At 36.7% G+C, this 25,389-nt stretch overlaps 1 protein-coding gene across 1 annotated transcript in view; it reads left to right on the top strand.

Moving 5' to 3' along the window:
• PTH2R (parathyroid hormone 2 receptor) overlaps positions 1 to 25,389 on the top strand; it is an 88,907-nt gene that overhangs the window by 4,134 nt on the left and 59,384 nt on the right. Inside the window, exons 2-7 of the mRNA XM_040228655.1 lie at positions 257 to 359; positions 13,945 to 14,055; positions 14,167 to 14,288; positions 22,948 to 23,045; positions 23,946 to 24,135; positions 25,167 to 25,320. Coding sequence (XP_040084589.1) covers positions 257 to 359; positions 13,945 to 14,055; positions 14,167 to 14,288; positions 22,948 to 23,045; positions 23,946 to 24,135; positions 25,167 to 25,320 — 778 coding nt within the window. The remainder of the gene's footprint in view (positions 1 to 256; positions 360 to 13,944; positions 14,056 to 14,166; positions 14,289 to 22,947; positions 23,046 to 23,945; positions 24,136 to 25,166; positions 25,321 to 25,389) is intronic.

The raw sequence follows: 25,389 nt of genomic DNA, 5'->3' as shown, positions 1-25,389 counted from the left end.
TTTAAAAATGGGTTTTTTTTCTTTAGGCTAAGCAGGTAAAATATGATTATTCTAAAATCTTATACATTGATGGATTTTGAATTTTGATTCAGATAAAGAACTACTTCTTTAGAACTAGTTCTATAAAGAACTATATCAAGGTAGCTTGATATCAAAGTAATTTTTAATTAGAAGGTGAAATAATGAAAGATTGTGTCATGGCTTAAAAAAAATAGTGGCATGTTTTTCTCTGTTTGTATTTTGTTCATATCTACAGCTGGATTCTGATGGCACCATCACTATAGAGGAGCAGATTGTCCTTGTGCTGAAAGCTAAAGTACAGTGTGAACTCAACATCACAGCCCAGCTCCAGGAAGGAGGTAAAGATGCTGAAGAAACTGTGTCCCCCATGTGTCCCACCCAAATCCTCACAAAGATTGAAGATCTCCTCCTTATTGAGTATTAGGGAGTTTCTCATCAGTCATTCTATGTTTGTGTGTGGAGAGGTGTGTGGCAGAAGAACGCTATTTTCATCTCTTTCACCATCATCTCTTCCCTCCCTGTGGATGAGTGACTTGCCTGGTTTGTGAGTTTGGGAATAGACCAGGCATGTATATGCCAGCCTCTTCCTCAGACCTGTCTTTGGTATCTGTCTGTTTGCAGAGAGCATGCATATTGTTTTGCCCTTGACTGTGCAGTCAGCTTCAAGGAGCTTCAAGGTGTTCATCTGCAGTTTTAGTAGGTAAAATTCAAAGGAGTCAATAGGCAAGCTGACTGATGCATACATAGACTATGTTCTCCAAAAACTTTCTTCTCAATAAAGTGATTATTTTATCTTCATCTGCCGACTCCTTATGTAATTTTTCAATTAGTTCCAAGTGGTAAACTGTAAAAACAAAGCTACAAAACTGCTGACGAGTTTGTGGTGATGTTGGTGGTCTCAGGCGTCTCTACTGTTGCAGCTGGGGACCTGTGGCTTGTGTTCCTTGGGGTCCGGTGGTCACTCACAGTTCTCATTAGGGCCATTGGATAAAGTCATGTATTGAATTAAGTAGTATGAAAATTACAGTGTTGTAAATAGGGAAGTGCCTTGTCTTGATAGTTGGATGTATTCAGAGACATTTTTTTAAAAACAGAGAGGTGTTGTTTCCCAAGTTCCCTAAATCTGCATGCAGCAGATGATGTCCTTAAAGCTGTGCTTTAAAAAGATGTGTGGTTGATTTCGCAGTTGGTTATAATCAGAGAACGTGGTCTGCATGATATTAATTTTCAAAAATGTGCTGAGACTTACTGGCTTCCGTTGGGGTCAATTTTGATAAATGTTTCATGTGGTCTTCAAAAGAATGTGTACTGTTCAGTTTCTGAGCATAGTGTTTTATAGTATCCACTAGGTTAAGCTTATTGGTTGTATGGCTCATGTATTCTGTATCTATGATTTCTCATCTATTTGACTTATTCTTTTCTGATATATATATCTTAAAATAGCCTACAATAATGATGAAATTTTTGCTTCATATATTTGGAAATTATGTTATTGGATATATACAAATTGAGAAATGTTATATTTCCTGGTAAGTCAAACCTTCTATTGATATGGAGCATCTTTCTTTGTTTCTGGTTTACTTTTGCTTTATTTTTTTTATTAATTTTTTTTTTACTTTTGCTTTAAATACTAACTAAATACTAAAATTATTATATTAAAATAACAATATTTAAAAAATAACTTAGTTCTTTCTCTCTTGTTTGATATTTGCCTTGCACACCTTTTCCCATCCCTAAAAATCTTTAATTATGGTACAATGCACATAATATTAAATTAATCATCTTAAATATTTTAAGCATACAGCTCAGTAATGTTAAGTATATTCACATTGTTATGATAAACCAATAGCCGGAAATTTTTCATTTTGCAAAACTGACACTCTAACTCTGTTAAGCAATTCCTTATCTTTTCCTATTTATTTATTAAACTTCTCTGTGTACTTATACTTTGGGAGTTTCATTTATAAACAAGACACAGGTGGGATTTTTCTTATCCATTTTGATAGACTTTGTCTATAATTAAAGAATTTAGCCAATTGTATTAATTATGATTGTGAATACACTGTATTTGAATTTACCATCTGTCTGGGCTTTTCATTTTACCAGCTCTTCCTATAATTCCTTCTACTCTCTACTTTCACCTTCTGTTGGCTTCTTTTGAATTGATTGAGACTTTTTTCCTTATTTCGTCCTCCCTCCCGCTACTAGTTTGGAAGGTATATGTTATATTTAATTCTTTAGTGATTAGCCTAGAATTTTTCATGTTATATTAAAAAAAGTTTAAAGTTATCAATAACTTCCCTCTATCAAATAGTGTAAGCATTTTGAAATACCTTAACTGGTTCCAAATTATATGCTGTTATCATACAGTTTTATATTACGTGTAAGTTTGTATAATTTTTCTTCTTCTTAAAATACATCTTTTGAAGAGATTTCCTTACACTGGAATTTACTTATAATGATACTATAAGTAGTATCACTACTTCTGGGTTTCCCCAGTGGTTCAGTGGTAAAGAATCTATGGGCAGTGTGGGAGATGCAAGAGATGCAGGTTCGATCCCTGGGTCAGGAAGATCCCCTGGAGGAGGGCATGGCAACCCACTCCAGTATTCTTGCTGGGAAAATCCTGTGGACAGAGGAGCCTGGCAGACTACAGTCCCTAGGACTGCAAAGAGTTGGACACAACTGAAGCAACTGAGTACGCATGAACACATAGTGAACTCTGTATTTTTGTTTGTTTGACAAGGTATTAATTTCAATCTCAATCTTCAGAGATAATTTTTCTGGGCTAATGATCTTTGGATGAGAATTATTTACTTTTAGCTCCTAAAGATTTTATTTTTCTACTGTGGCTTCCATCGTTATTGTTGGCAAATTTTGTTGGTCATTAATTTTTCTTATTAGCTCCTTTTCAGAGTTTCTCTTTGATTTTGATGTTCTGCAATTTCACAGTGTGTCTAGGTATGGGTTCACTTGATTTCTGGAGTCTAAGGATCTGTGTCTTTATTTAGTGGTGGGAATGTTTTGTTATTTTGTCTTTGGAAATTTGCTCTTCCTCATTTTCCTGTTTTCTCCTTCTGGAACTTTAAGTAGATAAATGCGGGAGCTTCTCCTATTACCCTTTGTATCTTCGTGTCTCGCATGTTTTCCTTTTCTTTGTTTTTCTACTGCTGTTTTGGTAATTTCTTCAAATATATTTTCCAATTCATCAACTCTTTTTTGAGCTTTGTCTAAAGGCTCTTTAATCCATCCATTAAATTAATTTTTATTATTCTATTTTTCAGTTTTGAAGTCTATTTAATTTTGATAGTTTTTTATCTTAAATATAATTTTATCTCTTTCTTTTTTTCTCACTAGACATATTTTATATTCTGCATTTGATATTAAGATAACCACAGACTTTGCTTATCAATACTGACTACCACACATGGGGGCTTATTTCCTTGTGTATCTAGTGACTTATAATAAAGGATTTATGAGATCCTCATTTAATATCCATTCTTCTAGAGAAAATTTCTGTTTTCTGCAAGGTGCCTAGTAGAACTATTGATATAACTCCACTTTAAACTAAGACCATATATTAGGCCACACCTAAGTGTGAGCTTGTGGTTAGAAATTTTCCGAGAAGAATCTTTTTCTTACTGTTACCTGTTCCACTCTAAATGCAGCCAGCAGTGAAACAGCCAGTCTCTTTCTAAAGGATTCTTTTGTTTTTTGTTCACCCACTAAGTGATTCATCTTTTGGGACTCCTGACCTTATACAGGAGTTTCCAGTATAGCTTCCTACTTCATCAGGTCTCAGACTAATTTTTTTTTTTATCAGAATACCATCAAAATCCGTTTTTAAGCCAACAAGTCAGTAGAGGCCTCTAGTGTAAGCCTCAATGTGGTGATTGCTGATCCTGTGGAATATTTTCTGGCCTCATATTTTTAAATTTGTAGCCTTAAACCATATTTAAAAAAATTTTAAGTGGAGGAAAATTGCTTTGTGTTGGTTTTTGCCATACAACAACACTAATCAGTCATATATATATGTACCCCCCTCCCTCTTGAGCCTCCCTCCCTAAGCCATGTTTTAACCAAGAAAATTTTTATATTAATTCAGCCTTTGTAGATGTCTTGCACTAGGAAAGAGTTTTCTGAATGGCTAGGCTAATAATGTCAGGAAAGGGAATCACTAATGTTATCTTTAAAGAACACTGACCCTGATGTCTCAGACATTTAGGTCTACTAATGAGGGGCAACATTACCATGAAGGTATTTATAAAGATTGTTATCTATGAGAGTTAAATGAATTATCTCTTATGAAGTCTCATGAAATTTTGATCTGGAAGATGTCTTAGAAATTATCTAGTCTAACATGATTATCTGTAGTGTCCCTTTAACACTTCAACAAATATATTATGCGCCTACAGTGTGTTGCTTCTGTAGTGAGCACTGGAAGAATGAATCAGATTCTATCCTTACTCCATGGAAATGATTATCTAATAGTATAGGAAGTAGACACCCCTCAGATGGTGTCTAAGTTTAACAACAGAAGTGTCACAATTGTGGAACCACTGAAAAAAAGCATCTTAATTCATCACAGAGGAATCAGAGAAAGCTTTATGGACAAGTAACCTTAAAATTAAAGGAGTAGGAATTAGATGTGTAAAGGAGGAAGTAAAAAGACATTCCATGTAGACAGAATAAAGTTGTCAAAGACAAGCAACTGGCAATCAGTAACACATCATGAGAGTTAAACATAAAAAGAGTAAATGATCTAGATGTAAACTTATATAACATCTAAAATTTGTGAAGGTGCACCTCATGTGAAACATGTAGAGGAATAAATATTAAGAGAAAAGACATGTTCTTTCAAATCTTTCTCTATGAAAAATGCTAGAATTAAATCTGGACAAACTTTGGTCTACTTTCAATGAAAAATGTCTAATTATATGTAGATTGATTCAACATTTCTTCATGTACAACTAAAAAGATAAATGACAATTTGAATTCACTAACTTATTTAAGAAGTTTTCATTTAAAAATTCTCTTAAATTGAGAGATGTATACCAAAATATTTAGGAGTGAGCTGTTATACTGTCTGCAACTTACTTTAAAATACCACAGTAAAAAATAACTTAGATGAAATAAATTTGATAAAATATTACTAACTGTAAATTTTAAATACTGGGTATATGATATCCTCTGTTTTATTTCTGTAAAAATTTTTATAATAAAAAGGAAGTAAAAATTTTCCTCTTTTCTATGAAAGAAAGAAAAGAAAGTATAAAAATATCTAGTTATAAAACTATTTAAGTATTTAAAAACAAAACCCCAAATATTATGATCCTAGGTTTATTTCACAATTGTATGGTCATATTATGCTATGGAAATTGTAGAACTGAAAAGAGTCAAAGTCAGATTCTCCAAATTTTAGAATGCTTTGTGTAAATATGGTTTGACAAGTTTCACTAATGATCAGTTCCTCCTGGCACACAGAAAAGATTGCATGGAATGTAATTAATGGTGTTAATTTATAAAGGGAGTTTGGTGACACATTGGGCAATTAATTAGTTTCTTGATAAATAATGAAAGTATTTACTCATACAGATTGTGAAATGTTGATCAAAGAGAAGATGCTAATTAAGATCTCTGTGTATTATCTGTATGAGGGCATGGTTTTCCCATTCTTCTCAATCTTTTGTGAATATTGATTATTCTTTTTGTCAAATAGCCAGCAGAGAACTTATTACAATCTACAGAAACATTATTTTTAGGGAGTGTTGGTTTTCTCAGTTTTGGAGTATATCTCTGTGTGTATGTGTGTGGGATGGTATTTTTTTTTTAAAGAGAAATACTATTTTATTTTTAAAAACTTAAAAAAATGAAGTATAGTTAATCTACAATGTTGTGTTAATTTCAGGTTTATAGCAGTGATTCAGTTATATCTATCTATATGTATATTTACATTGTAAGTTTCTATTACAGGTTATTGTAAGATGTTGAGTATAAGTTCCCCATACTATTCAAAAGGACCTAGTTATTTACCTATTTTATATATAATAGTGTGTATATGTTAATTTCAAACTCCTAATTTATCTCTCCCTCACATCTCCTTTGGTAACCATAAGTTTGTTTTCTGTGTCTAGGAGTATATTTCTGTTTTGTAAATAAGTTCATTTGCATCATTTGTTTAGATACCACACAGAAGTGATATCATATAATATTTGTTCTTCTCTGTTTGACTTATTTCACTTAGTATGATCATCTCTGGGTCCATCCATGTTATTTCAAATGACATTGTTTTATACTTTTCATAGCTGAGTACTATACCAGTGTATATATCTATATAGATATCACGTCTTTATCCATTCATTTGTTGGTGGGCATTTAGGTTGCTTCTGCATCTTGGCTTTTATAAATACTGCTGCTGTGAATATTGGGGTGCATATATCTTTTCCAATTAGAGTTTTTTCATATTCTTTTCCATTGTAGTTTATCACAGGGTGTTGAATATAGTTCCTTGTGCTATACAATTGGACCTTGTTGTTTATCTATTCTGTATATACCAGTTTGCTTCTGCTAGTCCCAAATGTCCAATCCACCCCTCCCTCATCCCCCTTTTCCTTTGGCAGCCACAAGTCTGTTCTCCATGTCTGAGTCTGTTGCTGTTTTATAGATAATTTCTTTTGTGTCATAGTTTAAATTGTGTCATATAATTGGTATCATATGGTATTTGTCTTTCTCTTTCTGACTTACTTCACTTAGTATGAGAATCTCTAGGTTGTTGCAAATGGCATTGTTTCATTCTATTTTATGGTTAAGTAGTATTCCATTACACACATGCACACACACACATACACACATACACACACACATATATATATGGGCTTCCCTTGTAGCTCAGTTGGTAAAGAATCTGCCTGCAATGCAGGAGATCTGGGTTCGAGACCCTGGGTCAGGAAGATCCCCTGGAGAAAGAAATGGAGCAACCCATTCCAGCATGGGCTCCTGGAGAATCCCATGACAGAAGAGTTTGGCAGGCTACTTGTCCACGGGGTGACAAGAGTCAGGCAGGACTTAGCGACTAAACCACCACCATACATATATATGTGTCACATTGTCTTTATCCATTCATCTGTTGATAGATGTGTAGGTTGCTTTGATGCTTTGATGTCCTGGCTATTGTAAATAGTGCAGCTATGAAGGATGCAGGTAAGCTTCTGAAATATAATTTATTTCTGGATATATGCCCAGGAGTGGGATTGCTAGATCAAAAGGCAACTCTATTTTTAGTATTTTGAGGAAAATCCATACTGTTTTACGTAGTGGTTGCACCAGCTTACATTTCTGCCAACAGTGTAGGAGGGTTCCCTTTATTCCACAACCTCTCTAGTATTTATTATTTGTAGATTTTTAAAATGATGGCCATTCTGACTGGTCTGAGGTGGTATTTTGCTGTAGTTTTGATTTGCATTTCTCTAATAATTAGTGATATTGAGCATCTTTTCATGTGCCTGTTGTCCATCTGCATATTTTCTGTGGAGAAATGTCTATTTCGAGTTTCTGCTCATTTAAAAAAATACTTATTTGTTTACTTATTGGGTTGTGACTTGCAAGATAGTTCCCTGACCAGGGATTGAACCTGGGCGTCCTGCTTTGGGAGCATGAAATCTTAGCCTCTGGACCACCAGGCAAGTCCCTTTGCTCATGTTTTGATTGGGTTGCTATTTTCTGACATTAAGCTGTATGAGCTATTTGTATATTGGGGATGGCATGAAGCTCCAATACTTTGGTCACCTTTTATGAAGAACCAACCCATTGGAAAAGACCCTGATGCTGGGATAGATTGAAGGCAAAAGGAGAAGGGGACTGCAGAGGGTAAGATGGTTACACAGCATCACATTTTCAATGGACATGAATTTAAGCAAACTCCAGGAGATATTGGAGGACTGAGGAGCCTGGCATTCTGCAGTCCATGGGGTGGCAAAGAGTCAGACATGACTTAGTGACTGAACACCACCAACAACCTTTTAAGGAACCAAAAACTATCCCTTTTAAAGCATATGCAAAATAGCAACAGTTTTATCTATTGCAGCTTAAAAACTGCATAATTAGAAAATAAATTGATCATTGATTCAGACTTCTATGAAGACCTTAGTCTCTCACATGACCAACTCTTGGAAAATCTCATGTGAGATTGAAGTACATATTTTGAAGGACAACTAGTTACAAGAACAAAAGAATATGTGTCTGGGTCCATTTTATGTAGACTATACTGTAGATATCTGGGAAAGTATTGGTTTCAGAAAAATAAGGAAACGTGAGTTACTAAATATAAAGTAAATGGATGGGAAACCATGTTGAATGCTATCAAGATAGAAAAATAATTCAGGACAAAATTGATGCTTTTGAGCTGCGGTGTTGGAGAAGACTCTTAAGAGTCCCTTGGATAGCAAGGAGATCCAACCAGTCCATCCTAAAGGAAATAAGTCCTGAATATTCTTTGGAAGGACTGGTGCTGAAGCTGAAACTCCAATACTTTGGCCACCTGATGTGAAGGATTGACTCATTTGAAAAGACCCTGTTACTGGAAAGATTGAAGGCAGGAGGAGAAGGGGACGACAGAGGATGAGATGATTGGATGGCATCACCAACTCAATGGACATGAGTTTGAGTAAACTCTGGGAGTTGGTGACAGACAGGGAGGCCTGGTGTGCTGCAGTCCATGGGGTCACAGAGTTGGACACGACTGAGTGACTGAACTGAACTGAAGCTGGTGGAAGAGATTGATTCATTATACTCTATTTAAACAAGAAGAAAGATAAACAAAAAGTAGGTCATGGTGGAAAGAAGCAGGTAAAGCCATGTACCAAATATGGGAGCCAGTATGATGAGTTCCATGGTTACTAGCAGTATGTAAATCCAAGCTTTTGTTATGAGAGCAAAGTGAGGCTGTTTCCAAGAAAACATTCTCTTCTGTGAGAACAGTGTGGATGAGGGAAGATATTCTCATTTTCTTATTGCTTTAGCCATCCACAGAACAAATCAAGTACTTGTTTCCATGTGATATGGTGGACATTAGCAAGTCAATTTCAGGTTCACACTGAATTCTTTGCTGTAGATACGGGTGTTTCCATGAGGTTCTATTATGCTGAGTATTCAAAACCAAAGAAACAACTTGACATAATGAACACTCTGTGTGTGTGTGTCTGTGTGCTCAATATATCTGACTGTTTGTGACCCCATAGACTGTAGCCATGGACTAGATGGCTGTTGACCCCAGGGCTGTAGCCATGGACTGTAGCACAATTGCACTCATCTCACATGCTAGCAAAATAGTGCTCAAAATTCCCCAAGCTAATCTTCAACAGTATATGAACTGAGAACTTCCAGATATTTAAGCTGTATTTAGAAAAGGCAGAGGAACCAGAGATCAAATTGCCAACATCTGTTGGATCATAGAAAAAGCAAGAGAATTCCAGAAAAACATCTACTTCTCTCATTGACTACGCTAAAGCCTTTGTGTGGATTACAACAAACTGTGGAAAATTCTTGAAGAGATAGGAATACCAGACCACATTACCTGCCATCTGAGAAATTTGTATGCAGGTCAAGATGCAGCAGTTAGAACTGCATATGGAACAATGAACTGGTTCCAAATCGGGAAAGGAGTACATCAAGGTTGTATATTGTCACCCTACTTATTTAACTTAATATGCAGGGTACATCATGTAAAATGCCAGGCTGGATGAAGCACAGGCTGGATTCAAGATTGCTGAGAGAAATATTAATAACCTCAGATATGCAGATGACACCACCCTTATGGCAGAAAGTGAAGAGGAACTAAAGAGCCTCTTGAGGAAAGTGAAAGAGGAGAGTGAAAAAACTAGCTTAAAACTCAACATTCAAAAAACGAAAAGACCATGGCATCTGGTCTCCTCACTTCATGGCAAATAGATGGGGAAACAATGGAAATAGTGAGAGACTTTATTTTCCTGGGCTCCAAAATCACTGCAGATGGTGACTGCAGTCGTGAAAGTAAAAGACACATGCTCCTTGGAACAAAAGCTGTGACAAACCTAGACAGCATATTAAAAAGCAGAGACATTACTTTGCTGACAAAGGTCTGTCTAGTCAAAACTATGGTTTTTCTAGTAGTCATGCATAGATGTGAGAGTTGGACCATAAAGAAAGCTGAGCACTGAACACTTGATGGTTTTGAACTGTGGTGTTGGAGAAGACTGTTAAGAGTCTGTTGGACTGCAAGGAGGTCAAACCAGTCAATCCTAAAGGAACTCAACCCTGAATATTCATTGGAAGGACTGATGTTGAAGCTGAAGCTCCAATACTTGGGCCACCTGATGTGAAGAACCGACTCACTGGAAAAGACCCTGATGCTGGGAAAGATTGAAGGCAGAAGGAGGAGAGGAAGACAGAGGATGAGATAGCTGGATGGCATCACTGACTCAATGGACATAAGTTTGAGCAAGCTCCTGGAGTTGGTGATGGACAGAGAAGTCTGGCCTGCTGAAGTCCTTGGGGTTGCAAAGAGTCGGACATGACTGAGCGACTGAACTGAACTGAACTGAACTGGACTTTAGCCCACCAGGCTCTTCTGTCCATGGTATTTCCCAGCAAAATTACTGAAGCAAGTTGTCATTTTTTCCTCCAGGGGATCTTCCCAACCCAGGGACCAAACCTGCCTCTTGCATCTCCTGCATTGATAGGCAGTTTCTTTACCACTCTGCCACCTTAGGTAGAACAAAATCTTCAGCCACAGTTTGTGTAATTGGTAACTAAAAGATTGAGAGCTGTAATGGTACTTCTGGTAGCAAAATAATGTCCCCTCAAAGATGTGCAAACCCTAATCTCTGGTGTTCTGCCTGTGTATGTTATGTAACAAGGCAAAGGGGCATTGCAAATGCAATTAAGGTTATCAACCTTAAAATAGGAAAATTAGCCTGCATTATTTGAGTGGAACTAATGCAAATATATGGATTCTTAAAAGTGGAAAACAAACAAACAAAAAAGTTGGTAAGAGAAAAGAAGAGTGGAGAAGAGATTAAAACATGAGAAAGACTTGACCTCCCTTGTTGACTTTGAAGACAGAAGAAGGGGACCATGAACCAAGGAATGCAAGTGGCTTCCAGAAGTTGGGAACAACCCTCAGCTAACAGCCAGGAAGGAGATGAGAATCTTAGTCATCACTGCAAGGAACTAAATTCTATTAGCAACTGGAATGAGTAAGGAAATGGGTTTTTAACCCTGTATAGTTCTTGATTTAGGTTTGTGAGTCTCTAGCATGGATGGAGGAGCCTGGTAGGCTGCAGTCCATAGGATCTCCAAGAGTCGGAAACAACTGAGCGACTTCACTTTCACTTTTCACTTTCATGCATTGGAGAAGGAAATGGCAACCTACTCCAGTGTTCTTGCCTGGAGAATCTCAGGGACGGGGGAGCCTGGTGGGCTGCCGTCTATGGGGTCGCACAGAGTCGGACACGACTGAAGTGACTTAGCAGCAGTAGCATCAGCAGCAAGCACTCATCTCACATGCTAGTAAAGTAATGCTCAAAATTCTCCAAGCCAGGCTTCAGCAATACGTGAACTGTGAACTTCCATATCTTCAAGCTGGTTTTAGAAAAGGCAGATGAACCAGAGATCAGATTGCCAACATCTGCTGGATCATTGAAAAAGAAAGAGGATTCCAGAAAAACATCTATTTCTGCTTTATTGACTATGCCAAAGCCTTTGACTGTGTGGATCACAATAAACTGTGGAAAATTCTGAAAGAGATGGGAATACCAGACCACCTAACCTGCCTCTTGAGAAATCTGTATGCAGGTCAGGAAGCAACAGTTAGAAATGGACATGAAACAACATACTGGTTTCAAATAGGAAAAGGAGTATGTCAAGGCTGTATACTGTCACCCTGCTTATTTAACTTATATGCAGAATACATCACGAGAAACGCTGCACTGGAAGAAACACAAGCTGGAATCAAGATTGCCGGGAGAAATCTCAATAATCTCAGATATGCAGATGACACCACCCTTATGGCAGAAAGTGAAGAGGAACTAAAAAGCCTCTTGATGAAAGTGAAAGTGGAGAGTGAAAAAGTTGGCTTAAAGCTCAACATTCAGAAAATGAAGATCATGACATCTGGTCCCATCACTTCATGGGAGAAACAGTGGAAACAGTGTCACACTTTATTTTTTGGGCTCTAAAATCACTGCAGATGGTGATTGCAGCAATGAAATTAAAAGATGCTTACTTCTTGGAAGAAAAGTTATGACCAACCTAGATAGCATATTCAAAAGCAGAGACATTACTTTGCCGACTAAGGTCCGTCTAGTCAAGGCTATGGTTTTTCCTGTGGTCATGTATGGATGTGAGAGTTTGACTGTGAAGAAGGCTGAGCACTGAAGAATTGATGCTTTTGAACTGTGATGTTGGAGAAGACTCTTGAGAGTCCCTTGGACTGCAAGGAGATCCAACCATTCCTTTCTGAAGGAGATGAGCCCTGGGATTTGTTTGGAAGGAATGATGCTAAAGCTGAAACTCCAGTACTTTGGCCACCTGATGTGAAGAGTTGACTCATTGGAAAAGACTCTGATACTGGGAGGGAATGGGGGCAGGAGGAAAAGAGATGACAGAGGATGAGATGGGTGGATGGTATCACTGATTCGATGGACGTGGGTCTGAGTGAACTCCGGGAGTTGATGATGGACAGGGAGGCCTGGTGTGCTGTGATTCATGGGGTTGCAAAGAGTCGGACATGACTGAGTGACTGAACTGAACTGAACGGGAGCTGAGGTCTGGCCAAGCTCACCAGACTTCTGACAGACAGAAATAGCTAGATAATAAGCTTGGGTTATTTCAAGCTGTAAGTTTGTGGTAATTTGTTATAGTAACAAGGGAAAATGAATACAGAAATCATTAAAAGTCTCTTTTGGGGAAGTTTGAATATGACTTGCCTGATGGGCTCTCTTCTTGGAAGTTTTATGCACAACTAATGGAGAAGAGTCCTGAACAACACAGAATAGCAAATGTGTGTGACTAAATTCCCCACTCTCAAAGCCCTTAAATCCTATGGTTTAAGAAAATTATAATAAAACTTGATAGTGGAAGAAAAAAGAAAGCTCACAGAGGGATAAAGAGTGTAGGCTGGGGTGGGAGGATAAGGGATAAGCCAGAGAAGAGAGCAGATCCTGTGGGGCTTTTAGATGTTGAAGAGACTTGGCTTTTCCTCAGAGTGAGGTGGGAAGCCTTTGGGCTATTGCATGAGGGGAACAAGAATAGAATCAGGAAGACCAGTCGGGGGCCATTGCAATAATTAAGGCTGGAGTTGTGGTGGCGTGGATGGGTGGTGGGGGTGGGGGGTGGTGGTGGCAGTCGAGATTGTGAAAAGTGATAGGGTTCTGGATTCATCTGGAGGAGAGTAAAGTTCATGAGAATTTTGTCTGAGATGATTGTTAGACTCAAATAAATTACTAATTATTTGTAAAAGGCAAACCCAGATCTTGGAACTTATCTGTGAAGTTCAATCTTTTTCATGTGTCATATTTTTCAACAGTAATTTGAAAAACTTAGGGTAAAAAATGTAGCTACAGCTATGATAGAATTTTACTAAAGGAAATTGTTCTCAATGAATTTTGGTGTTTCTTACATATTCATTGCTATGATTCATATATATTAGAATCACTAGTTTTAATTTATGCAAATCAAATATTCCTAGCAATGGGCCTTTGATGAGGCTAGGTGGATGAATTTTGAGATGTTTGTATCATATGTCCATCTCATTCTAGTTTACAAAACTACCAGTTTGCTTTACATTTTGCTATAGGCAGTGACTTGAAATTTTGTATTTTGAACACAATAACTCTCTAGTTCTAACTGCATTTTTGTTTATTTGTTTTTTAATTTTTTCCTTATCAGAAGGAAACTGTTTCCCAGAATGGGATGGACTCATTTGTTGGCCTAGAGGAACAGTGGGGAAAATGTTGGCTGTCCCATGTCCTCCTTATATTTACGACTTCAATCATAAAGGTATTTAATTTTTTGTGAAATGACTCATTTGGAATAGAAACTTCCTTTTTTAAAAATAATAGACTCTACAAGAACTGAGCAATCTCAGTGTTTTTCTTCACGTCTTTATAGGAGTTGCTTTCCGACACTGTAACCCCAATGGAACATGGGATTTTATGCACAGTTTAAATAAAACATGGTCTAATTATTCAGACTGCCTTCGCTTTCTGCAACCAGATATCAACATAGGAAAGGTAATGGTATTTTTGTATTTGTGAGCCCCTAAAGGAAAACAAAATGATTACCAACCACTGTACAAAAAACTCTTATGTTATCTGACACAAATATCAAAAAAGATAAAAGCAAGGTTGAAAGCTTTTCAGATACCTGGTTAAAGAGAGGTCTAGGACCTGAAGCATTTTGATATCTTCTTTTGGTTAGAATTACCTGGCTGAGATATATGTATGTATACTTGTAAATATGTGTCACTTATCTTACATTATGTTTATATTACATTCAGTTCAGTTGCTCAGTCATGTTCAACTCTTTGTGACCCTATTCTATGGTGGTATATTATGTGTAAAAATCCAAATAGGTAGTCAGCAATATAATTCATGATTTTTTTCTTGGTTACATATGAATAGCAACATCTTGTCTCACTATATGTTCCTGGAGTAACTTTATATTGTATAGATGTGTTTTTCATCTCATATGATTTGCCAGTAGGTGATTTCATTAGTATAGGAAAAATCAGAGTAAGTAGAGTTAAAGAGTAGCGAGGGCGTGTCTTATAGATCTTCTCACATAATACCTCAATTGTACACATGTATGTCAACTTAGAACCAGAGATGAGGGGTCGATTAAAGTGACACAGCTCAGTTATGACAGGGTCTAGAGCAGGGCCCTGGTCTCCACATTCTTTATCGGTGCTATTTCTGATATGGTAATCACATGTAAACTTCAGAAACTTCTAGATAGTTACTTTTAGGTTCTATATGATAGATAGATTAAAAGTCACGCTTAAATTCCTATCACTCAAACCTCATCTATAAAATGCATGATGCTATAGGGATGAGCATAGCTTCACCATAGTCATATGATGGTAGGGGTGAACATAAGTTGAAGTATAAATGATTTTATGAGGCCCCTGAGAACAGTCATAATACATAACTCTCTTAACATCAGACATTTTTCTTTATGCTTGGTGGTCTTTTTTGGTTGTCGGGGAGGAGGAGCAGTGGCATGAGAATCGGTGAGTTGGAGAGTTCCTTGTTTGATTGGGCATTAATAGTCAGGACTTCTTTCCTTAATTTTTTTTCTAACACAAAACCCTACCACCTTAAGGACTCTTTAGTAAGTTGCTAAAAGACTTCAGTTTTGTATTTCATTGTTAACATGCTTCTCAGATAAAATTAGTTAATGTGAGATTATTATGTATGTTACAGTGGAGCCAAAGCCAAGTTAATGTAAAACACTTTAAAATAATTTCAATTTCATTGAAATAGATAAACATTCACAGTGTTTCGTGTTCTGTGTTATAAATTTGTGGATTAAATGACAAAAGCAAGTCTTTCATAGCTTTTAAATGGCATTAAATTATGTCATAATTTTACTTACATTGGACTCTAGTATTACAACCATTCTTTTTGACTACTCTGTATTCCAAGAGTCAAAATATCAAAAGAAGGTAAAATATCCAAAATATATACTATTTTATATGAAAATGATTTAAAATTTAACTGAAAAATTTGACTAATTTTGTTAGCCATAAGTAATTTTATCTCTTTAATTAAAAATACAGAGTGTTTTCTGTTGTTTACAACCCTCAAGTAATAATTTGAGAAAACTTAAGAAATGTAAAAAATCTTTTAATAAGAAAACTGGATATGTCCTAAAGTTTTGATATGCTGTAGGGCAAAATGATATTACTTAATTATGAGATATTAATTATTGATGGTTGTAATCAGAATTTTTGCATAAGAAACAAAAGATAAAAGTAAAAACAGTGAATTTAGAATACCACATTTTTATAGGGAAAATAAGACAAAGATTTTAAAAATATCTATTGTTTTGTTCTTTAAATAATTTTCATATCATTGACTTGACAAATGAGAGAATTACTTCTAATAAAAAAAGGGAAAATGGCTTCCTCAGTGGATCAGTGGTAAAGAATCTGCCTGTAATGTGGGAGACGTGGAGATGTAGGTTTGATCCTTAGGTCATGAAGTTCCCCTGGAGGAGAAAATGGCAACCCCACTCCAATAATCTTGTCCAGAAAACGATTTCAAAAATTAAAGAACAAATAAGCAGGGATTGCTTATGAGGGGCCATGAGGTTGTTAAATTCTTTAGGGTATTATATTCAAAACATCAGCATACTGTAGAAATTATTATATATCCTTCTGTCTAAAGGCTATATGAATTTTGGGACAACAACTTAACAAAATATATTAAGAAACTCCAAGAGGGTCTTGTCCTTTGATCTTAGAATTTTATTTTTGAGATTCAAGCATAAAGATTTGGAGTTGGGGGGAACTGAATGGAATAGTGTTCACTGAACCATTAATTATTATAGTGAATGTTTTGAAGAATTTAAATTTCCAATGAAGAATTGGCTAAGTCAGCTGAAATATATATTTTGTGTAAAGAGTTTGTGGTCTTGGGAAATCCTTTTGTTATTCAATTACTTGGAAGAAAATCAGATAATAAAGTTGTATATAAATTGGGGATGCAAATATTCAAAACAATGGGAAATGATACACAGAAATAGAATGAAAAGAAATATACGAAATGCAGTGTTTCTTTTTGCTTGTGTGGGAATTATGGAGTTTTTTCTCTTCTCTCTTTTTTTTTTATTTTACACATTATCCAAATATTTTCTACAGAAGTTTAACATTTTATTAAGAGAAAATATGTCATAAATGTTTTAAAAAGGCAGTCTTCTGCTTCCAGTCAGCATGTGAGAAGTTGCAACATTAAGAATAAGCTGAGTAGGATGCAACATTAATAATTTGTAAAAGCGTGTCAGTGAGCTGAAGATGCCAAGAAATCTAAATGGAGCTAATTGCAGAAAGAGGAAAGCCTCTTCTTATGACAGAAGAGACTTGTGGCTGTATTTATCCCTGTTTCTGCACTAGAAGAGAGCAACCAGGCTATAGAAGGGGATAAAAAGAAAAGAACCATTTTTAAAAGAACTTTCATCAGACGAGGACTAGAATAAAGGCTTAAAATTCCAAGAAATGAAGCCCAGTCAGGGTGAGCTATTACTCATCAGCCGGTTCTTACCCATGAGCCTTCACTGAGTTTCTGGAGGCAGTGAGTTAAAGGCTGGGGGCAGTGTAGGTGGATGCAGAGAAACTTCCTAGGATGTATGTAGGACCCTCACTGAGTGAGAGGTAGCTGTTAGCTGAAGGCATGGGACAGAAACAGAGGAGCTGAGAGATATCTCTTGGGGTATCTGGGGCCCTCACTTAGAGCATGACTGCTGCGGGAGGGCAGGAAAGCTGAGAGAAACCCCCGAGATGACAAATCTCAGTGAGTGAAAAGCCTGACAAAATAGAGCTGAAAAAGATCTTTACTAGGCACAAAAGGTCTTCATCTAAAATGAGGCAGTGGCTAGCTGAGAACTGGAGCAGAGCAGCATAATGGACAGACACGTTCTGAGATGCAGAAAGACCAGGGGAGGCTAGAGAGCAAAGTGAAATTCACAGCAAAGTGAAATTAAAAGACAAAAAAGGTAGGGAATGCTTATGAGAGGCCATGAGGTTGTTAAATTCTTTAGAGTATTATATTTAAAACAGCAGCATACTGTAGAAATTATCATATATTCTTGTGTCTAAAGGCTATATGAATTTTATATAGCTGATGGATGGTTCAGAAAGCAGAAAGAGTTTCTCTGCAGCTTAGAAAACCTTCAGATGGACAAAAACCCATATAATGGCCGCTAGAGGCTGCTGGTGCTAAGATCCCATCATCTACTGAAGGAAAATTCAGAATTCTGCTCTCAAAACCTAAAACCAGGATAAACAGAATCATGGAAAGAACAACAAACTGAGAAAAACTACAACAAACCCAACCTCAGATTAAAACAGTGTAATCCATCCTCACTACCCAAGAAGCCTGATAGAGGAAGATGAATGCCCTTTTCAGCCTGTTAATACTGATCTTGGGTGGCCTCTGTCTGCAGTGGCTTGGGGCGGGACTTGGATTTCCAACCAGACATGAGCTGGATTGCAGCAGTGAAGGCACCAGATCCTAGTCACTTAGACCAGTGGTCAGTGACAAGGGCCCTGGCCCTTTGGCTTTGCAGAAAAGAGTTTCCACAAAGATAGAAAGTAGTGAAGCAAGTAAAGTATTTACTAGGAGGAGAAGAGTACAGTGCATGTGGAATAGACACGCAGGCAGACTCAGAGGGAGAGTCACTGAGTTGTACCTTCATGGCAGTTTAAATCACTAATATGGGGCATTTCTTTCAGGTTTCCTTTGGCTAATCATTGTGATTTGCCTGGTTCACAGTCCGTATTTGTTATATCTCAGAATCTTCCCATGTGTGCACATGCATCTCTTAGCCAAGATGGATCCTACTAAAGAGGCATCTGGGTGGAACATCCCTTGGCATGACTCCCCTTTGGCCGCCAAGTGGCCTTTTCTGTACATATGCGGTCCAGGGGGTCTCCCAACTTCCGGAAATGAGAACCATGTGGTCTGTGCAGGGTCCAGCCTCTTCCCTTAATTGCCCCGCTATTCTTATCTTAGAGTTTTGATCAATAGAAAATGAATCTCCAATTTGCTTTACCCTGGTGGGAGAGGGGACCCATCTGCCTCCTGCCTCAATATTACATGCTTCAGTCCCAACTCTTCTTTTACTTACAGTGCACATAATGTAATAAAAAACTACAGAGTAGGGACCACAAATCTAGAGTAAAAACAAAGCAGAAAAAATAGATGATCCATATGTTGTAATTTCCAGATAATGACTCATAAATATGTTAGCTGATTTAGTGAAAAAAGTGCATAAACAGATGGGAAAACTACAGAGAAATGAAAACTTAAAAAAAAGGAAATTCTAGAATTGAAATATTCAATTCAAAATGAAGAATTTATTTGATATGCTCAACAGAATACTGGACACAGAATGATAAAGATCAGTGAACTTGAAAAGAAGGCTACAGAAAATTTCCGAGTGACACATTAGGAGAAAAAGTAAATTTAATAAACAAAAGCATCTGAGATTGTGAGATAATATGTAATTGCCTAAGATATGTGAAATTAGGGGTAAGAAGAGAGGGAAAGAATAGGACAAAAGAAATATTTCAGAAGGCAACGGCCGGTAATTTATAAAGTGGATGAAATAAATCAATCACAGGTCCCAGGCATTCAGGAAACCCTAGGCAGGTTAAATAAAAAGAAAACCATACTTTGACACATCATAGTTAAAATGCTGTAAATCAAGGTAAGAAGAAAACCTTAAAAGCAGTGAGAGGAAAAGCACACATGATATTCAGGAGAACAAAAACTAAAAGGATGCTTGTCTTTTAGTTAAACAACAGAGGCCTGAATACAATGGAATGGCATTCTAAAAGTGACAATATGCATTGAGATAAAGGGAAAATAATGATATTTTTCAGACAGAAAAAAATCTGAGAGAATTCATCTTTATCAGACTTCTGTATAAGAAATGCTCAAAAAAAATTCTCTAGATGGGAGAGAAATATATCAGATGGAAGCAAAGATTGACAGGAAAGAATGAGGAGTACCAGAATAGATACATATGTGGATAAAAATGACAGACTAAAATAATAAGCAGAACTATATACCTATCCTTATTCATTGCTATGTTTATATCCATCTTTATGTCTATAATTTAATTCATTTAAAAGTCTGGCGACTGCTTAAAGCAAACATAATAACCTCTCATTAGGGTTTATAAATTATGTAGAACAAAATCTAGATGTGACAAAGGCTAAGGGAGCAAAATTAGGGACATAATTGCAAATATCTGTTTATACGGTGAAATAGTTCAATATTATTCAATGTAGGTCTGATAAGTTCAAGATGCATAACCAAGTCTCTATAGTAACTGCTAAAAGATAACACAAGTGAAATACTAATAAATACCTGATTGAGTTCCCCATCCTCCAACCCCCAATAAAAGGTAAGGAAGTAGGTACAGAAGCTCAGAGAAAAGATAAGATGTATAGAATGCAAATACTTATATGTTAGATCTAAACCCAGTCACAGCAATGATTGTATTTGAGGTCAGTGAACTAAACATTTCTCTTAAAAGGCAGAGATTGTTAGAATGGATAATAAAAGTATGGCTCAACTGTATGCTGTCTTTGAGAAATGTAGACATCAAGACAAAGAGCATTACCAAGACAGAGCAACATTTAAAATTATGAAGAATCAATTTACCAAGAGGAAATAATCCTAAATATACATGCGTTTAGGAGCTTCAAAGGCTTCCCTGATGGCTTGCTGCTGCTGCTGCTAAGTCACTTCAGTTGTGTCCGACTCTGTGCAACCCCATAAGCGGCAGCCCACCAGGCTCCCCCATCCCTGGGATTCTCCAGGCAAGAACACTGGAGTGTGTTGCCATTTCCTTCTCCTTCCTGATGGCTTAGATGGTGATAAATAATCTGCTTGCAATGCAGGAGACCCAGAGCTTGATCCCTGGGTCGGGAAGATCCTCTTGAGAAGGGAATATCTACCCACTCCAGTATTCTTGCCTGAAGAATCCCATGGACAGAGGAGCCTAGCGGGCTACAGCAATGGGGCTGCAAAGAGTCAGACACGACTGAGAGCCTTTCACTTCACTTTACTTCATTCACAATAACTGAAAAATTCACATTCTTTTAAAGTACTCACCAGAGTTTATCAAGATAGAACATATGCTGGGGTATAAAACAAGTTTCGATAAATCTCAAGATGAAAACCACACAGCCTATGTATGTTCTCTGACCACAAAAGAATCAATAGAAAATCAACTAAAATATGTAGATAATTCATAAATAGTTGAAAATTATGTGACCAATGGCAAAAGTTTGGATAAATATGAAAGCTCAATATATATCGAAGACTGTGGGAAACAGCAAAAGCAGATGTTGAGATACATTTATAGCTCTCAATACTTAATTAGAAAAGTTGAAAATTCAGTGGTCAAATCTTCCACATTAAGTTATATGGTGTAATACCTAGAGCCACCACCAAAAGCCACCACCAAAAATTTACATCAAAATGGAATTCTACAAATTGTTCGAGTAATTCAGGGATGGCCAGAAAACTAAAACACAGAAATGAAAAACATAACAGAAAATAAAAATATAAAATGGACTTAGCCTTAATATTATATCAATGTTATATTAAAAACAAATATCTTAAGATACCAATTAACATAGAAGAGTCTATAAGAAACATGACCCAACTTTGTATGTTATCTACAAAGTCTGAAACTCATTTCAAATATAATGATGGTTATGTACATACCATGCAGTGTGCTAAGTTACTCAGTCGTGTCCGACTCTTTGTGACTCCATGGGCTATAGCCCTCCAGGCTCTTCTGTCCATGGGATTCTCCAGGCAAGAATACTGGAGTGGGTTGCCATGCCCTCCTGCCAGGGGATCTTGCTGACCCAATGAGCGAACCTGTGTCCCTTATGTCTCCTGCATTGGCAGCAAGGTTCTCTACAGCTTGCGCCACCTGGAAGGCCCTAGTTTAGTTATATCTCTTAATTATTCTAATCATTTGCCACAAACTGTGCAGCAGTAAAAAAGTACAAACGGTATGAATAACAACCTGAATGGATCTTGAGGTTATTATTCTGAGTGGAAAAAGCCAGACTCAAAGTTCATGTTCTATAGGATTTCATTTATCCATTTATGAAATGACAGAATTGCAGAGATAGAAAACAGATTAATGTTTGGTGGGTGATAAGGATGGTGGAGAGGAAGAGGGTAGGTATGACTGTAAAAGGAACAGCAGGAGGAAGATCTTTGTTGTGATGGACTATTTCTATAGTTCGACTGCAGAGATGTATAAAAATTTTTTTCATGTGTGATAAAATGACACAGACTGTAAACACATGAATTGCACCAATGCCAAATTCCTAGTTTGGTATTTTAGTGTAATTAGATGCAAGCATTGGAGGATACTGGTGAAGGGGTACAGAGGACCTTTCTTACTGTCTTTTCCTACTTCTTTTGAATTTATAGTCATTTTGAAATACAAAAGAAGAAAAAGGAATGAACTGTTGATTCATGTAATAATATCAGTGAATATCATAACAGTGTCTTGACAAAAAAAGAGTATACACTACATAATTCTAAGAAGTCTGAGAAGAGTCAAGAAATATATGAAGTACATGAACAGATAAAGCCAATTTGTGATGACAGAAATTGGAACAGTAGTTAACCTGGGGGGTGGATGGTGGGTGGATTTTTGACTAGCTAGTGGCACAAAGAACTCAGTTTGTCAAAACCCATCAAACTGCTCATTTAAAATCTGCACATTTTGCTTTCATAGAAACTACAGCTTGGTAGAAAAGCAAAAGAAAACTAGAACTAATATTCCAAAAGTGATATATCCTTTTGACTAGTTTTAAAATCATCCTTCAGTGTGTTTTATTTACTCCAAATATCACATTAGATATACAATTCCAACTAGTTAAAATGAACACTGCAAAAAATCCATGAAGTGAATCTTGAAACATTGAGTTTGGCCTCACTTAAAGCAAGAAGAAATGCCAATTATTTTATTATATGTTAACCCTGACTTCAATCTGGGGAGTAAAAGGAAGGCCATAAAAATAATTTATATATTATATGAATGTGGCAACACATTGCCTATCTTTTAAATGCACGCTCTTAATTTACCTCCATCAAATATGCTTTTCTGATTAAATCTCTTGCCCTGCAGCAAGAGTTCTTTGAACGCCTCTATGTCATGTACACTATTGGATACTCTGTCTCCTTTGCATCCCTAGCCGTGGCTATTCTCATCATTGGTTACTTCAGGTGAGTAATTCTCAATCACTTCCTCCGTGAAGGGGCAGGTCTGTTTCTTATTCATCAAAGACACAGACCTCTCACAATCTGTGCCTCCAGATACTTTCCCTAAACACAAGCTTCTGAATTCAACCTTGTGTTATATTATTTGACTTTGATAAGTTATTTTTGATGAAAAATTCAGGGTTATTCATTGTTTGTTTGTTTAAAGACTTAAAGCCTCAAAGCAGTATGAAACCATTAAAACAGTGGGACTGCATTGCAGTCTATTTTTGCTAAGTGATGCAGAGTATTGTCAAAGGAGTTAGAAAATTTTCATTCATGATGTGAAGGCTTATTTAACCTTTTCCAAATGATTTTGGTGGCACGGGACAGAAATTCATCTTAAATAATCTCTAGATGATTCAATACCATACAGGAAGAAATAGGGGCTTCTCAGGTGGGTCAGTGGTAAAGAATCTGCCTGCCAGTGCAGCAGCTGTGGGTTTGATCTCTGGGTTGGGAAGATCCCCTAGAGAAGGAAATGGCAACCCACTCTAGTATTCTAGCCTGGGAAATCCTATGGACAGAAGAGCCTGGTGGGCTACAGTCCATGGGGTCACATAACAGTTGAACATGACTGAAGCAACTTAGCATGTACGCACACATAATATAATGGTATATTATAATATTATACTGTAGTATAATATTTAACACTGCATAATCTGGATAAACATGGTAGCTGATCAGGATATATTTGAAATTAACTCTCAAAAAATTATATTTTAGTTTTTGACTCCAATTGTTGCTCTTTATGTTCAGGTTTATTATATTTCTTCTTTTTGGGGGTAGTTTGAGTTCATTTATGTATTTTCTTTCTCCATTTCTAATTTTATTCAAACCTAAATACTAAATATTTTCTCTCTGTAGACGACTGCATTGTACTAGGAACTATATCCACATGCATTTATTTGTGTCTTTCATGCTGAGAGCTGCGAGCATCTTTATCAAGGACAGAGTGGTCCATGCTCACATAGGAGTAAAGGAGCTGCGGTCCCTGATATTGCAGGATGACCTACAAAGCTCCATAGAAGTGCCTGCTGTGGACAAATCACAATATGTAAGTGTTTTCCTCATGACCCCCTTACATGGCTCACCACTTCTAAAAGTAAAAGCAAAACCTACCTGCAAAACTAGAAGGTTGGGATTTAAAAACCCAGGGGATTTAGTTCCTTTATTAGAGACCCAAAGACTTGTTCCCATGTAAGATTCCATAGTACTTGATTTTGCTCTTAGATATCCTAGTGTTATTAAGTATGTAGAATTACCCAGTCATTCAGTTAATGGAAAGCATTATCACCTTGAAGTGGTATATCTGGAAATTAGGTAGAGTAGACTGATTTTCTTGATGGTATTAATTAATGCCATCATTATCTTTGTCCTTTTCCCTGTAATTCACTGCCGTCTCTGCTGATTGTAATTCTGCATTGGCTTTGTGACTTGTTTAAAATGAAGGATGAAGTGGGTGTAATAGTATGCCAGTTGAAAGTAGACTTCTATGAGTGAACCTAGTCAAGATTACCTGAGCTTCTCCCAGGTCAGTAGAATTACCTAGCCAATCCATAGATTCATAAGACACATTAAATGTTTAGTGTTTTAAGCCATTTAACTTTTGGAGTATAACAAAGTCCAGAATAAAATAAATTCATGGTAGAATGATAGATAAATTTCTTCTTTATGCTTTTCTGTACTTTCCTAGTTTTCTCTGATGATCAAGTATTCTTTTTTGAATAAATTGAGGAAAAGTGATTTCTTGTTACTTCTAAAGGAAAAAAAAGATCTTATTTAAAAAATAAAATCAAGCCAGCAGTCTTAGAAATGCTATATTTAAATAACATTGTTCTGGCCTCTTTCAAAAGTCTTGGCTTCCCCATTTATAAGAGACGTTAGAAGGAAATGGCAACCCACTCCAGTGTTCTTGCCTGGAAAATCCCAGGGACAGGGGAGCCTGGTGGGCTACCATCTATGAGGTCACACAGAGTCAGACACAGCAGCAGATTCTAAAAAAGAAATGGAGGAACTGCTTTTTAGTGGTGGAAACAGTACGATTAGGAGTTCTAATATGGTGCCATGTTGGTTTATTTGTAACAGATTGGGTGCAAGATGGCTGTTGTGATGTTTATTTACTTCTTGGCTACAAACTACTATTGGATTTTGGTGGAAGGTCTCTATCTGCATAGTTTAATCTTTGTGGCATTCTTTTCGGACACCAAGTACCTGTGGGGCTTCACCTTGATAGGCTGGGGTAAGGCATTTCTGTCTCCTTTCCTTTTCAAGTGGATTATGGATTTCAGGGCTTTGTGTCATGCCTGTC

Source organism: Oryx dammah, unplaced genomic scaffold, assembly GCF_014754425.2.
Source record: "Oryx dammah isolate SB20612 unplaced genomic scaffold, SCBI_Odam_1.1 HiC_scaffold_27, whole genome shotgun sequence".
Lineage (NCBI taxonomy): Eukaryota > Metazoa > Chordata > Mammalia > Artiodactyla > Bovidae > Oryx > Oryx dammah.
The sequence above is the reverse complement of the archived record's forward strand: the minus strand, read 5'-3'. Positions and strand labels throughout refer to the sequence as shown.